At 33.4% G+C, this 16999-nt stretch overlaps 1 protein-coding gene across 1 annotated transcript in view; it reads left to right on the top strand.

Annotated features, from left to right (window-relative positions):
- Positions 1-16999, top strand: part of LOC142339270 (uncharacterized) — a 70093-nt gene that overhangs the window by 39836 nt on the left and 13258 nt on the right. The window contains exons 8-12 of the mRNA XM_075389173.1: positions 440-598; positions 6083-6154; positions 6487-6615; positions 8077-8154; positions 8677-8799. Coding sequence (XP_075245288.1) covers positions 440-598; positions 6083-6154; positions 6487-6615; positions 8077-8154; positions 8677-8799 — 561 coding nt within the window. The remainder of the gene's footprint in view (positions 1-439; positions 599-6082; positions 6155-6486; positions 6616-8076; positions 8155-8676; positions 8800-16999) is intronic.

Below are 16999 nucleotides of genomic sequence, written 5' to 3'. Positions count from 1 at the left end.
TCCTGAATCAGAACGGGAAAACCGTTGTACTGTATTATTACACGATGGATGGGAATTTTTTAATGTAATTCCGAAACTTTTATCTTATTCGTTTTAAAAATGTTGCCATAAGACGCTGATAGTAATTCTTTGCTGTGTAAAAGAAATCCTGAATCAGAACGGGAAAACCGTTGTACTGTATTATTACACGATGGATGGGAATTTTTTAATGTAATTCCGAAACTTTTATCTTATTCGTTTTAAAAATGTTGCCATAAGACGCTGATAGTAATTCTTTGCTGTGTAAAAGAAATCCGAGCACCATAGGATGAATCGAATTAGGAATAAGTTTTCGTATAAATGCCAATTTGACCCTGGAGGCGGTTTTTGTAATGTGCACCTTACCTCATTTGATCTCATGATTTTTTAAATGAGTCAATTTTTTCTTTTATGTTTGCAGCAACAGCTAGTGGACTGCATTGACCGGTGCTCAACCCTGGAACAGAACGCAAATGAGACCCTATCGTCTTACAACATAGTGTGTCTGCACGAGGGCATAGCACCAGTTACATTCTCTGGAACCACTTCTCATGGACCTGCAAGATATCCCAATCAGAATGTAAGTTAAATATTTTTATCTGCTGCAGTTTTGGAAACCCGAAAATATACAAAAAAGCAAGTTTGCTGCTCATGCAGTGAATATTGTGCACACATTAAATATTCTTGCGCAACCACAAAAAAAAACGTTACTTGAAGAAAAAATTGGCGTTCAAAATTTTTCTATTCGAATTCTGAGATAAGTTGATAGGGAACACAAAAAAACATGGCTGGACAAGTCCTGAATTACAATCCAAGGAACTGACTTAACTATTGACCTGAAATCGTAAAATTTTTCAGCAACATCAAATTTTGTCAGTCAAAAAAGCATATCACTTTGAATGCGCCCAAAAATTTTAAAATAATTTTCAAATACTTATTTCTCCAAATATCAGCAACTAAAAAAAACAACAATGACAATAGCAACAGTTTATATTACTATTAAAACTACGGATCCTTAAATTGCGTAAACAATAGAACATCTGTTATCTACATCGATAATCTTCACACATTGGCGCAAAACATATACCGCTAAATTTCATCCTCAATGTAAACTTAAAGATATTGATTCAGAACACAAGAATTTGAAACCAAAAAGAGACGTGGAAACAATGTAATATAGGTAAAAGATGACTAAGTTTTTTTTGAGAAATATCAAAGAACAAACTAGAAAGACTTAAAAGAAGGCAAATCGACGCCCCCAACTGAGCACCATCGACCCCCAAGGGACATCGACATTGTCATTTAGCGCTCCTGTAATTTGGCATTGTCATTTCGCCCTAGTAAAACGAGCTCTTCTTTTGAATCTGGGTTCTTCCAAATTGACTTGGGACATCATCACAACCATTTTCATAGAAACAGAATGATTAGTTGATGCACGCCCTTTGACGCACGTCAGAAGCGACAACGAAGACAAGGGTCCGAGAATAATTGCCCACTCTGAACGCCGGAAGGAAATGGACCAATCCAGAATCAAAGCTTGAAGTCAACGATGTTGTTTGTTTACTGGAAGAGCGGACTCCGAGAAGAATATGGCCCTTTGAATGCGTGACATGGACGTTCACCGGCCTCGACCAAACTGCTAGATCTTGTGAAGTAAAAACCACTACAGGTCTTTTAACTCGCCCAGCTGTGAGATTAGCACATATTTTCCAAAAACCAATTTAGCAAATCCAGCCAGGTTATGTTAGTTAGGCCCCAAGAATGTTATCGACATAAAATTAACGTAAAACAATTACCGGAAAAAAGTCACAATCAACGCAAACTTGATATTGATTCAGAACAAAAGAATTTGGAAACAAAAAGGCACGTGGAAACAATCTAATTAAGGTAAATTTTGAGGACTGAGGATTTTTGAGAAACATCAAAGAACAGACTGGAAAGATGAGAATGAAAGCAAGTCGACGCCTCCAACATAGCACCCCCGAACCGCAAAAGGCATCAACATTGTCAACATCCTTGCCGAAAAAAAATGAGAAACGAAGCACAATGGTGCCAAAAACATTATTGGCATGTTATCAGATTTTTTCAAAGATCAGTGGCTTCAAGGTTAAAAACTGTTTAAAAATCATTAAGAAAGCACAGTTTAAAAAATTGGAGACATTTTTTTAAAAATTCCCCGGGGTAAAGGGATCAATAGAACACCGAATGAAGTCAGAATTCAAAAACCTACACTAATATTTCAAAACCAAATGGTACCAAAACCATCTGAAATAATTGATATAAACTGAAATCTATAAATTGAAAAAATTCCTTTCTAGACACTAGAAGGCCATTAAAACAGTTATCATTGAGACTAAGCGACAAGATCACAATAAAAGCATCAAAAACGGATAGATTTGAAAAAATCCAAGAGTTTTTTGAAAAGCAGATAATATTATCATGAGAACAAATAACAATGACATGAACTCTAGCAACTAATTAAACTCAATTACACCTCAAGATAACCCTATGATCCATGTTACTGGAAGGACAAAAAAATTTAAAAGACAACGAAATGCAAAAAAATGTAGTCATAGCTCAAAGTTTCGCATTACTTTTTTTTTTTACCACTATTAGAGCAACTAGCTAAAAGTTGGAAGCATTATGAAATTTTATTTTTGCGAAAATAGCAACTGATGAGACGTGCTCTTAATTAGAGTACTGCCGAAGACAAAAAATTGAGCACCGCTTAAAAGCAGAAAATTGCGAATGTTTTTGAAAAACATTTAAGTGTTAAAGTCTTAAAAAATTGAGCGATTAGCTGAAAAAAGAATTGATTGACTTAGGCCTCATTAGCAGTCTATGGGCAACTTTTTATTAGAACTAAGAATTAGGATAATAGAATTAATCAAACATGCGTGTAAACATCACGAAACTTACTTATATTTTATGACACTAGCTGTTTTCAACGTCATATAAAGCATTAGCTACGGTTTCAGGGAATCAAACAATTGCAAATAGGCGCAATTAGAGCGTAATTCTATTATTTTGATAAAATTAAGTGAAAAATCATTGTGAACAGAAATCTAATTGACACATGTGAAAAAAATATTTACTCTCAAAAACTAGAAACTTCGGGAAACATCAATTTCTCATACCACTTTGAAAGTAGTTGGAACAGTGTCACACTTCAAGCTCGATATTCGCCTTTCTCTTTTTAGTACACCAACGTGTCTCTAATCACCACTTCCAATTGACTTTTCATGGCGTTAAAAATTTGAAAAAAGTGGGAACAAATCTTAAAATAGACAGCGCTCATATACAATCGTCGAAATATTTGATTTCTAAAAAACAATTGAGAGAGTCCTCAAATTTCCCTCACTTTTTCGCAATTTCCCGTAGAAGTGCCTACAAAACGGTTTGGGTTTTGTCTTCAGCAGAAGTTAGAGAAAAAATATAGAAGTCGTCGTACTAATCAAAATTTGAAAAATGACATGACTGCTTAAATTTTGCGTTACTGTGGAATTCTACGTTACTGTGAAACTTATTATAGTCACTGTTCAAATCTTCATCTTTAGTATTGAGAATTGTTTAAGATTTTGTCATATAAATCACTATTCTTTGTAAAGTAAATCATAGCTTGGTTAATATAAAAATATTTAGTTTTTAGTTCATCATTTTTACCAAGCGATGATTTTTGAAAAAATATCCAGCTATTCTTCTGGAGGTTCTAACATATGAGGATTATGAGCCAAAGCTATAAGCATAAGTAATAAGCTATAAGCATTATACAAAAACAATTTGATTTGTAAGATAGGATAATTAAAGACATCATTGCAAAAATTTTGAGCAGCCCACCTTAGATCCACCCAGATATATTTATTCTGTATTCTTCAGTTGCTATTTTGAAGCATATCGTCACAGAGAAGATACCAGCACTATGGTCAACGAATAAGTTTTATCCTCAATCAGAACTTTTCACCTCTGCATATTCACTGTGGGCATACTATCAACTCGTCACCTCTTACGGCGCCAAAGCAAAATAAGGACCGCAAATGGATGTATCATAGGAGACAATTATCTGCTAATGATATTATGCTCAGTTGACATTCACATCTTTAACAAAGAGTCAGCAGAAAATCAAAAGGGAAAAAGTCTTTTCCCATCAACTAGCAGAACTATGAGTAGAGAAACGTTGAATTACAAAACAATGATTCAAGTTGTCATCCAATTAATTTCCGCTAATTATCAGTTAAGTACCAATTATAGAAGTCTAATTTTATTCAATATTTTTTCCATCAAAGAAACGAAGCAAACCCGGACTGAGCTGCTACTGAATATAAGTACTAGGTACGTCAAATGGCAAGTCTTATATCAGTACTGATTCAGAGCTTTGATCATGAATACAAGTCTTGGCCAAGACGTTCAAGTCTAACTGCAAGTCATGGCCAAGACGTGCAAGTCTTAAAGCAAGTCTTCGCCAAGACTTGGCACGTCTAGAAAGCGTCAAAAATATCCAAAAAAGTCAAAAATAGCTCAACGAGCATCAGAACGAGCATCAGAAATACCCATTTTTTAAAGGGTACCGAACTCGAAATCTGAATTTCTGACCAACTATTAATCTAATCGTGAAGGGGCATAGCTCATTTGAACGCCCATGATTGAAAAATTGCTGTAAAACTATATATATATATATATTTATATATATATATATATATATATATATATATAAATAATTATATATATATATATATATATATGAAATCTTATTTCAATGAGTATTTAAAACAATATGGAACAACGAGCCATGAACCCCCGACATCATGGATTATTGATTATATCTCATAAACTCGATTATACCTCATACGGGTTATTATCAATCTTTACACGAACAATTGTAACACATTTGAACTAACTAATGGCAAAATTGGTTCACTGGCTAGATTGGATTGAAGCGTCGAAATCGGCATATTTGAGGCATTTTGGTTAGATCCATATACTGGCTGATTTGGTACATTTTAGGCCGAAACAGTATCATCCAGCGCTTGCTGGTGGATAACAGGGCCTTGAGACAGGGGTTACCCTGCGTTACCCTTTTCCACAATTTTTCCTTTGATAGGAATGCTCGTCAATTTGCAAATCTGAAAGAATCACGAATTTTTGATTTTCGGCTAAATTTCGGCTCCAAACGGCTAAAAACCGGCTAAAAATGGCTCAGAAATACCTGAAAAGGGCCCCATATAACCTTCCCGGGTCCGCTGTGTCACTTGCTATTAGCTGGTATCAGTTGTCAGGCGCCCCGAGAAAGTGCATAAAATTTAATGCAAAAATCTTTGCATGTTGCAAAATTTTTTGGAATTTGAAATTTTCACTCGAAAATGTTTGAAACATTGGTTTTGACTTGGGAATCAACTTGCAAGTGTAATTAAAGTCTTGGCAAACACTTGTCAGACTTGCAGATTTGTGTTTAGACCTGCACAGTACTTATATGTGCCTGTAGACTTGCCTTTTGACGGGCCCAGTACTGATCTTGACTTGGAGTTCCGTCCGGGAAGCTGCTCCAAAATGAGGTCATGCTTGGTTATGACATCATCTTGAGTTTTATTTTTACTCAAACGTTTCAAACACTTCTGTTGAAATCTTTTAATCATAAAATCTGCGGCAGTTATTTTGTCTATCAAACTTTAAAATTGGTCGCTTTTGGGCAGACATATTTTGAAAGACGCTTATAAGTTTTTCTGAAATTGTTTCGTTCATTTCTTGTAATCTAGGCTTGCTTGAGCTGATTGTTTGTAGAACATTTTATTCCCTAAAATTTGTTTTTTTTTCATTCAAAGATAATGGCAAATCTTCGTTTTATGATAAGCTTCATTTGAGTCTTCACTGTGAGAAACACAATGAGGTTGTATATCAACAAGCTGACAGTTTTTATGCTTTTTAGAAATGGTAGATTGGTTTGGTTTTCAAAGCCCAATCTATTAGACAAATGAAAACTATGATCAACTAAGGTATCATTCCTGACTTTTGTAACTAATTTTTGGGTATTATAATGGTTTACTTTTACCATTTGGAAAGTTTTTAACAGGTGTTCAAGACTGTGGAGAGCTTGAGCAAGAGTTTGAGTCAATTGCCATCAGATGTACGTTCAGAAATAGAGGTATGTCCATTTTAATTTGAACTATATTAATCTTGCGCAGTTTGATCTTATTAAGATGAACTCAAACCAAGTAATATTATGATCGAAGAATCTTTCTAAGTTGGAACGAACATTTTCGCAATGTCGTGTAGAACTACTCTCAATAGATGGATGACATTTTTTTGGTTATTTGCACAGTTTTGCTGATTGGGTTACCTGTCAAGCTAATTATGGATATTGGATATCGTCATTTTGAACAAAATATTAAATGAAGTTTTTGGCAAATAATTGCTACAATATTTAAGAGGGAATAAATGACAATGAGCAGAAAAAATGAGCTGTTATGATTATAGGAGGATATCGTTACATTGAAGAACAGAAAGATCTACATCGATGACTCAAACCAGATTCTGCTAGATGGCATTTATGCTAACTGTGAGGCTGAATTCACTCCAAATGACCTTCAATCCGTGTCAAGAGAAGTAACTTTGCAGCAATATTATTCATTAAACCCACTCTTTTTATTTAGTTTTGTTCTTTAGAACTTAACCTTCTTTAAAAATCCTATGTATTATTTTGTCATTCAACTTGTCATCTTACAGATCCCTAATTCAACATTTTAGGCCGCTAAAAAATCATGAACCCGCTGAAGTATACCTAAATTGTCACAGTCAAACTTGACCGCGAGTAACTAACTAAATTCAATCGAATGTTTGGTTGTGATATCTGCTGAGGCATGGCCATATAGTACCAATGTTAATGATACCAGTTATATCAAGGATAAAAATTGGTGTGAAATGATAGAGGGTGTTACAAGTTTTAACAAATAGGAGTGACCAAAGCGGGGAACACTGGGATTTTAGTTACCTAAAGATCTCTAAAACGTAACACAAATGTCATCACTAGTTTCCATTTTTGAATGTAACTCATTTCGCCACAGGATGAAACTATTTACGTTTGCAAAAACAGCCAATTTCAATTTTTCTGTACCTCTGCGGTGTTATGTACAGTAGCGTTTTGACCTTGTCATGTCTCCCATAGAGATTTTCCTGTATGTAACTCTGTCGACATCAAATAATCATCTGCTAGGAACTTGAATGTTTTTGTACAAAAAAATTCACCTCCCCTTTGAGTAAGAAATGGCACAACGTTCCGCTGAGATCATTTGGAAGGACCTGTCGCGCTAAAAAAACAATTATTCAGAGAATTCTGGGTAAAATGGTTTTCTGAGGGAAAATCTATCGACAACTTACAATGCCAATCCTAAAGCAAACATATTGCTTAATTGCCCCCCCAGCTTAGTGGGCTTCTATCTTTTACGCCCCCCCCCCCCAGGCGCATATGCGATTTGCTTTACAAAGATTCGCTTTTGGTTCGAAATGATCTTCTTATGCTGAACAAAATCTGCAACTGTGATACTGCCCTTAAGTTTGATGATTATTGGAAAGTTTTTTAAGGGACCACGCAGTAACCGTTCTGCAGCAAAACAATTTTTGAGGACCAATTTCAATTGGACGAAATCAGTCAAATTGGAAGAGTATTTTGTCTTGAGAGTTGTGAAATATGCAAATGTTCTCACCCAGCGAAATGACATCTCAACTTTTGCTGGACATATCCAACAGTGTTATTTCGGAAACAGCTGAACTCTCTGTTGAAATTAAAGGCTTTCAGCTTTAAATACTATCAGTATCCTGTTAATTGGTCCTGTTTTTGTAATTAATTAACAAAGTGATTCCCGCATCGCGGGTACCAAGTCAATTTAATAAAAAAAGTAACGTGCTATATAACAACATATAATTTGTACCGGGGGGGGGGGGGGGGGGGGTGTAAAAACTATGGGGGTAAAAACTGGGGGGGGGGGGGCAGAATAGATCCCTTTCATTGTTTGTAAAGTAGTTAAAAGGTTTTTAAATTAATACATAGTATACATTCAATTATTTTAGATCGGTGTTTGTGACTCAACGGCATCTCTGGTCAAAACTCTGGCAAAGAACTCTTGTCCACTGTCACAAGATCAAAAGGCAACTGTCTTATTTTCTTCTCGTACTTGAGATACTTAATTCAAGCTGGAATCTGATGAGCTTATGAAGTCTCTGATTAATAAATGAGCCATAAACAAAAAATCATATTTAACTGAGCTTTTCTCAGGGGTTCTTAAAAGTGTTTCACCGTCCCAACAGTGCTCCCCCATCATAAAGTGCACATAAAACTGTTAATAGATTTTGAAGCTTCATCGAATGGTTGTTGAGAACTGATGTCAAAAATGTTTTTTGTTTTAAAAAAAAAAACTTTATTCTGGTCTTAAATGGAGATGTACATACCATTTAAAACATTACCGTCCATATGGCATGCTGAATTTGTCGCCGCAACCAAGTGTTTATTTGATCTAATATGTATATGTGGACTTCGTCTCGTATGTGGGAATATGTATTCCTAATTACACTTCCAATTTACGTTTACGTTTTCTGAATACTAATATTAAAAAATAAAAGTATTCCTAGAATATTTCCGAAAGTCTTTGATATATTGATTTTGCTTTTCAGAGAATTCTTGGACAACAACTCAGTGAAGAAAACGAATTAGTCAAGTCAACTGCACAGCTGAGCAGTGAAAATATTGTCAAGTTGATTAGAACCGGCGATACTGTTCCGGAAGCCTTAATCCAGGTAAAGTTTGACAGATTTATCTCGTAATTCACATCGAGTTATAAAAGTGCCGCTAGACGAAAACAAGGAGGCTCGTCAATGTGCGATTGCACATAAGGTTCCGACCCCGCTCATCCACAATTTTGGCATAATTCTCTACCATATGAGGAACAGATAAAAAAAACCCCAAAAATACAAGTTTTTTTTCAAAAAAAATTGGTGTATGAACGAAAAGATAGCCTCCAAATCCGATAACTCAGCGGAATAAAAATGATGCATCAGATTGATGTGATATGCCAACATTAAGAAAGCCAGTCAAGACGAACAGCAAAATCAAACAACAACAACAAACATTAATTACATCAAAAAATTTATGTCCGTTTTAAAAAAAAAAGCTGAAAACTGAAAAATTTAGCAAATAAAACTGAAATTAAACGAAAAACTTTGTAGTTCACCGGAAAACATTTGAGACCAGTCCATAACAAGGCTTGGCAACAATTAGACAAAAAATAAAAAAACAGTAAAGTTGAGAAATTCGCTTATTTTAAAAAAAAAACAATTAATTTCAACGTAATGAAAGCCATTTGTAATCAACAAAAAAATCCCTCTGTTTTACAATTACTAATGCATCTATAGAAGTGAATTAAGAACTGTTGGTATTCAATTTTGTTTGCGGTTAAAAACGAACAACAATTAGACAACAAACCAAAAATCAATTAAAACTTGCCAGAGAACAATTTCGAAGCCGTAAAGCCGTACTTTGGCCCTCAAAATATTTTCGGTCTCTCCTTCTTCGAACACCGATAAAGTATTATCCGACCTCTATTAAATGTAACTAGGTGACAAGTAGACAAAAAAGAAAAGAAAAGCAAAATTAAGTAATACTTGTTTTTTTTACGAAAAAAAAATTATTTCCGTTTATTATTTTAAAAAAAGCCCTTGAGACGTTTTAACCAATGAAATTTTTTTAACCTTGGAAAACAATTTTTTTCAAAATCATGAACGTCATCAGCTTTTTTCTAATATGCAAAAATTGGCTCATCTATCATTCCATGAAAAGACGATGAAACTGGGTCTTTCGGGAAACTTCATACGACTAAAAAGACAAAGTAAAAGCGACATCTAAAGACAAAATTAAAAAATTGAACTAATTTCTTCAAGAAAGTAGCGTCGAAGCCGCAAGAAACCAGAATCTATGTCTTTAAGAAATTTAGTATTATCAAGTTAGTCTTTTTTTGAACGCCAATAACATGATATTGTGACAAATCTAGAAAACATGAAACATTGGCAAATACCTAAATTTTTTTAAAAAAATGTGAAATCTAGTAGTATCAAAACCAGAAAACCATAACTTAAGGCGTAAAACCGCAATAAAGATTGACTTTTAATTCATTAGAAAGAAGAAGCATTCTTTCTTTGCCGACACTCAGCTACAAGTTGACCAAATTAACAGAAAAAAGGAGGCAAATGTCAATACGCCATTTTTTAACTAAAAACCAAATATATTCAAGAGTCAAAACGACCATAAGTTTTCAAGCAATAAACTAGATAATTAATTTAGAGTTAATTGGGAAGCCAATAGGAACCTTTCACTAGTGAGCTTTAATTTGAAAAGTTCTGTTATTTAAAAAATATATAAAGATCAAATTTTTTCCAATAAATGAGTCCGACTGATTACAATCCGAATTATTTTTGGATTGTATTAGTCCAAAATTGGTCGAAAACTAGCCCACCCTGCTAATGCTCTTCTTCCATTAAGAACACTTATTGTTTCGAACGTCATAGATATAGATATTTTGTTAGTTAAAAAGTCAAAAATAAATGCTGCGTTTTTGATAATCAACGAATAAAAAAAGAACAAGAACGGCAAAATTTTAATTACAGAGCATTCTCAACGGAAGTTGAAGTAAAATAGCCCCCTTTGAGTCTACAAAGGTTGTTTTGGTGGTATTTAGGTGTGCAGTTCCTGCAAATTTAATCAAAGTGGACTAAAGAAACTTATTTCGTGCTTTTTTTGATCAAAAAGACTGAATTTTTTTTTGAAATATTTAGCCAAAATTTTTGACAAAAAATTAAACTAAAAAAGCCATTTAAATTTTTTGTCTTTAAGAATAGGATCAACAACACTTTCTTGAAAAATGTTTACAAATTGTTTGCAAAATTGGCGAAATTTTAGTCAAAAATTTGCTCTCAAAAGTTTAAACCTCGATAGCTCCCTGTAAAAAACGAAAATAAAAAACTCTTTTTAATTACATATTTGACGCTTGACAAGCTGTCTAATGATACCAGTTTCAACTCTCTACGATGAATATATCGATCGGCCAAAATTGTCTGAACCAAAAAACCCATTTGAGTATATAGTTCCTCCCTCCTCCAGCCCCCCCCCCTCAAGAAGGGTCGGAACAATGAGTGAAGCAAGTCCTTATTTAAGACAATACTTGAATGTCAAGTTTTTAACTGCCGATTACTCAAGTGATAGTGGGTGGTCAAATTTTGCGGAGCTAGAAAATTTTGGGCTAGAAAATCTCCCAAACGTTTCCCTCTTTTTTGTTTTTCCCCGTCGGATCGCTAACAAATAGTTTTTATAAACTTTATGAATATCTCGAAACTAACTGTTGTGGTAGCAAAATTTTGTTCTTAAATTAAGAAGATATGTTAAAAGCACTTCTTTTTGAGCAAAAAATAAGGGGTCGCGATACTTTCATCATGAACAGAAACATTAAACTTGAGAATGCCCATGTTAACAAATGCTTGTTTCTTTCATTTTTTTCATTAAAAAAAGGTAAAACATTAAAAACTCCAAAGTTTGCCGCAACACGTCATTCTTTTGTCAACTCTACGCGTCAATTAATTTAGTTTAAGGAAACGTTACACAGAAGACGATAAAATAGCGTAGAGGGAAACGTTCCCTGACACATGTATCATCTCGTATCGATAAAAACAAGACGAATCGTGCGAGTCTTTGCGTAGCACAGTATGTTCCAACATACCTCTCAAACTTGCGAAAAACCATTTGGTTCTATCAGTGAAACAATTCGGAGAAACTTATAAGCATTGGAAAAATTTCCTTGTACGGTTTGAACTGAAAAATTTTGCAGTTTTTTTTGGCAGACAAAACGCAAACCCTTTAACACCTTATTTCTAGAAAGATAAATATCGTACAAATTGAAAGACACAGACTCAGACGAAACTTGCAAAACACACACACCACCCACATTGCACAATCAAACTCGCAGATACAAATACCAACATAAAGAAAACACTTCTAATTTTTTTTGGCAACTGGTCCTTACTCCAGTTTTGTCAGCGTTCATTTGAGTCTGCAATGTTTTTTCTTAGACAACTAAATGTGGACTTTTAACAGCAAAATTTAAATGTGTTACCAGCAAGATTTAAAAACTAAAATTTTAGTTTTGAGTTTGTACTTGTGTCACCGCTCATTTAAGTCTTTCTTCATGTTCTGTTTGAAACATTAAGTGAAAACTTCTTGATGCAACTGTACCTGAAACTGTGAAGCTGACACTAAAATTTCAAAAAATTTATCATGTAATTATCCAAAAGTTTTGTCTTTTTGAGTTCTTCAAGAGCATAATAGGCGAATTCGTTTTTTTAAAATCTAGCAGATGTGTTACAAGCTAGAATTTGAAAAACACGCAAATATTTTGAAACATATTTAAAACTCTATTTGCAGCGCTTATCAACTAATCTTTCTAGTTTAACATTCGCGACAATTTTTGCACTCTGCCTCTACTTGTGTTTTATAAATCAGAAAACGTTACACGCTGTCCTTAAAAGCTCTGATTCAGCAATATTGAGGCACATTCTTTGTTATTAAATTTTTCTTCTCACTTTTGGGAGTTGTTTGAATGATATAGAGAAAATTTGTAATTTTCATGTAGAATGAAAAAAAATCTGTTTTCATCTTTCACAAACCCTTCATTTCTAATGTGATCAGTTTCGCAATAAATGAGCTAGTTATTTTTTTTTAAATTATCAGAATTAACCACAGGAGGTAAAGAAATTCTCGAGACAATCTAAACTGCACTTAACCTAACTAAATGTACATTAGGTTTCTGGATTTGCGTATATTCTAAAATTCGGCGCGATTTTCTTTTTGACTTGTTTCTGATTTTCTTTTTGACTTGTTTCCCTTTTTCAATTTTCGGATAATGTTTGTATAAATCACAACTAGATCCTGAGGGCTAAGAAAAAGTTTTTTCCTTTTTATCGGCGATATGTAAAGAAAAAGTGAAAATTTGATCAAGAAAAATAAATTGGAAAAATAAAATCTGAATAAATTTAATGTAACTTATTCCCGTTTTTGCTATATTTCCTCTCTAAATTTCAGTCGAACACATTTTTTAGCAACGCATGCATTAGTTTCATCTGCTCAGATGATGAAAAAAACAAAGAAAAACTCTGAAGGATTTATTTGCTCTCAAACATTAAGAATTCCAGTCAAGGCGAACAGCAAGACCAAACAACAACAACAAACATTAATTACATCAAAAAATTTATGTCCGTTTTAAAAAACAAAGCTGAAAACTCTAAAATTTACCAAATAAAGCTGAAATTAAACGAAAAACTTTGTAATTCACCGGAAAACATTTGAGACCAGTCCATAACAAGGCTTGGCAACAATTAGACAAAAAATAAAAAAACAGTAAAGTTGAGAAATTCGCTTATTTTAAAAAAAAAACAATTAATTTCAACGTAATGAAAGCCATTTGTAATCAACAAAAAAATCCCTCTGTTTTACAATTACTAATGCATCTATAGAAGTGAATTAAGAACTGTTGGTATTCAATTTTGTTTGCGGTTAAAAACGAACAACAATTAGACAACAAACCAAAAATCAATTAAAACTTGCCAGAGAACAATTTCGAAGCCGTAAAGCCGTACTTTGGCCCTCAAAATATTTTCGGTCTCTCCTTCTTCGAACACCGATAAAGTATTATCCGACCTCTATTAAATGTAACTAGGTGACAAGTAGACAAAAAAGAAAAGAAAAGCAAAATTAAGTAATACTTGTTTTTTTTTACGAAAAAAAAATTATTTCCGTTTATTATTTTAAAAAAAGCCCTTGAGACGTTTTAACCAATGAAATTTTTTTAACCTTGGAAAACAATTTTTTTCAAAATCATGAACGTCATCAGCTTTTTTCTAATATGCAAAAATTGGCTCATCTATCATTCCATGAAAAGACGATGAAACTGGGTCTTTCCGGAAACTTCATTCGACTAAAAAGACAAAGTAAAAGCGACATCTAAAGACAAAATTAAAAAATTGAACTAATTTCTTCAAGAAAGTAGCGTCGAAGCCGCAAGAAACCAGAATCTATGTCTTTAAGAAATTTAGTATTATCAAGTTAGTCTTTTCTTGAACGCCAATAACATGATATTGTGACAAATCTAGAAAACATGAAACATTGGCAAATACCTAAATTTTTTTTAAAAAAATGTGAAATCTAGTAGTATCAAAACCAGAAAACCATAACTTAAGGCGTAAAACCGCAATAAAAATTGACTTTTAATTCATTAGAAAGAAGAAGCATTCTTTCTTTACCGACACTCAGCTACAAATTGACCAAATTAAAAGAAAAAAGGAGGCAAATTTCAATAAGCCATTCTTTATTTAAAAAACCAAAAATATTCAAGAGTCAAAACGACCATGAGTGTTCAAGCAATATACTAGATAATTAGTTTAGAGTTAATTGGGAAGCTAATAGGACCTATCACTAGTGAGCTTTGATTTGAAAAGCTCTGTTTTTTAAATAATATATAAAGATCGAATTTTTTTCAATAAAAATCCGACTGATTACAATCCGAATTGTTTTTGGATTGTATCAGTCCAAGATTGGTCTAAAACTGGCCCTGCTAATGCTCTTCTTCCATTAAGAACACTTAATGTTTCGAACGTCATAGATATAGATATTTTGTTAGTTAAAAAATCAAAAATAAATGTTGCGTTTTTGATAATCAACGAATAAAAATAGCAAAAAATGGCAAAATTTTAATTACAGAGCACTCTCAACGGAAGTTGAAGTAAAAAAAGCCCACTTTGAGTCTACAAAGGTCGTTTTGGTGGTATTTAGGTGTGCAGTTCCTGCAAATTGAATCAAAGTGGACTAAAGAAACTTATTTCGTGCTTTTTTTGATCAAAAAGACTGAATTTTGTGAAATATTTAGCCAAAATTTTTGACAAAAGATTAAACTAAAAAAGCCATTTATATTTTTTGTCTTTAAAAATAGGATCAACAACACTTTCTTGAAAAATGTTTACAAATTGTTTGCAAAATTGGCGAAATTTTAGTCAAAAATTCGCTCTCAAAAGTTTAAACCTCGATAGCTCCCTGTAAAAAACGAAAATAAAAAAATCCTTTTAATTACATATTTGACGCTTGACAAGCTGTCTAATGATACCAGTTTCAACTCTCTACGATGAATATATCGATCGGCCAAAATTGTCTGAACCAAAAAAACACATTTGAGTATATAGTTCCTCCCTCCTCCACCCCCCCCTCAAGAAGGGTCGGAACAATGACTGAAGCGAGTCCTTATTTAAGACAATACTTGAATGTCAAGTTTTTAACTGCCGATTACTCAAGTAATAGTGGTCAAATTTTGCGGAGCTAGAAAATTTTGGGCTAGAAAATCTCCCAAACGTTTCCCTCTTTCTTGTTTTTCCCCGTCGGATCGCTAACAAATAGTTTTTATAAACTTTATGAAAATCTCGAAACTAACTGTTGTGGTAGCAAATTTTTTTTTCTTAAATTAAGAAGATATGTTAAAAGCACTTCTTTTTGAGCAAAAAATAAGGGTCGCGATACTTTCATCATGAACAGAAACATTAAACTTGAGAATGCCCATGTTAACAAATGCTTGTTTCTTTCATTTTTTTCATTAAAAAAAGGTAAAACATTAAAAGCTCCAAAGTTTGCCACAACACGTCATTCTTTTGTCAACTCTACGCGTCAATTAATTTAGCTTAAGGAAACGTTACACAAAAGACGATAAAATAGAGTAGAGGTAAACGTTCCCTGACACATGTATCATCTCGTATCGATAAAAACAAGATGAATCGTGCGAGTCTTTGCGTAGAACAGTATGTTCCAACATACCTCTTGTAAAAAAAATTACTTGTACGGTTTGAACTGAAAAATTTTGCAGTTTTTTTGGGCAGACAAAACGAAAACCCTTTAACACCTTAATTCTAGAAAGATAAATATCGTACAAATTGAAAGACACAGACTCAGACAAAACTTGCAAAACACACACACCACCCACATTACACAATCAAACTCGCAGACACAAATACCAACATAAAGAAAGCACTTCTATTTTTTTTTGGCAACTGATCCTTACTCCAGGTTTGTCAGCGTCCAATTGAGTCTGCAATGTTTTTCTTGAACAACTAAATGTGGACATTTACCAGCAAGATTTAAATGTGTTACCAGCTAGATTTAAAAACAAAATTTTAGTTTCGAATTTTTACTTGTGTCACGGCTCATTTAAGTCTTTCTTCATGTTCTGTTTGAAACATTAATTGAAAACTTCTTGATGCAACTGTATCTGAAACTGTGAAGTTGACACTAAAATTCGAAAAAAATTCTCATAAATTTATCCAAAAGTTTCGTCTTTTTGAGTTCTTCATGAGCAAAATAGGCCAATTTGTTTTTTAAAATCTAGCAGATGTGTTACAAGCTAGAATTTAAAAAACACGCAAATATTTTGAAACATATTTAAAACTCAATTTGCAGCGCATATCAAGTAATCGTTCTAGTTTAACATTCGCGACAATTTTTGCACTCTGCCTCTACTTGTGTTTTATAAATCAGAAAACGTTACACGCTGTCCTTAAAAGCTCTGATTTAGCAATATTGAGGCACATTCTTTGTTATCAAATTTTTCATTTCACTTTTAGGAGTTGTTTGAATGATACAGAGAAAATTTGTAATTTGCATGTGAATTGAAAAAAATCTGTTTTCATCTTTCAAAAACCCTTCATTTCTAATGTGATCAGTTTCGCAATAAATGAGCGAGTTATTTTTTTTTAAATTTGTTAAAACAACCACAGAAAGTAAAGAAATTCTAGAGACAATCTAAACTGCACTTAACCTAACTAAATGTACTTTAGGTTTCTGGCTTTGCGTTGATTCTAAATTTCAGCGCGATCTGTCATCACCCCCCCCCCCTCAAGGCAATGTTTCTGATTTTCTTTT

The sequence above is a fragment of the Convolutriloba macropyga genome, chromosome 5, assembly GCF_964194025.1.
Source record: "Convolutriloba macropyga chromosome 5, txConMacr16.3, whole genome shotgun sequence".
Lineage (NCBI taxonomy): Eukaryota > Metazoa > Xenacoelomorpha > Acoela > Convolutidae > Convolutriloba > Convolutriloba macropyga.
This window is presented reverse-complemented; position numbering and strand designations above follow the sequence as displayed.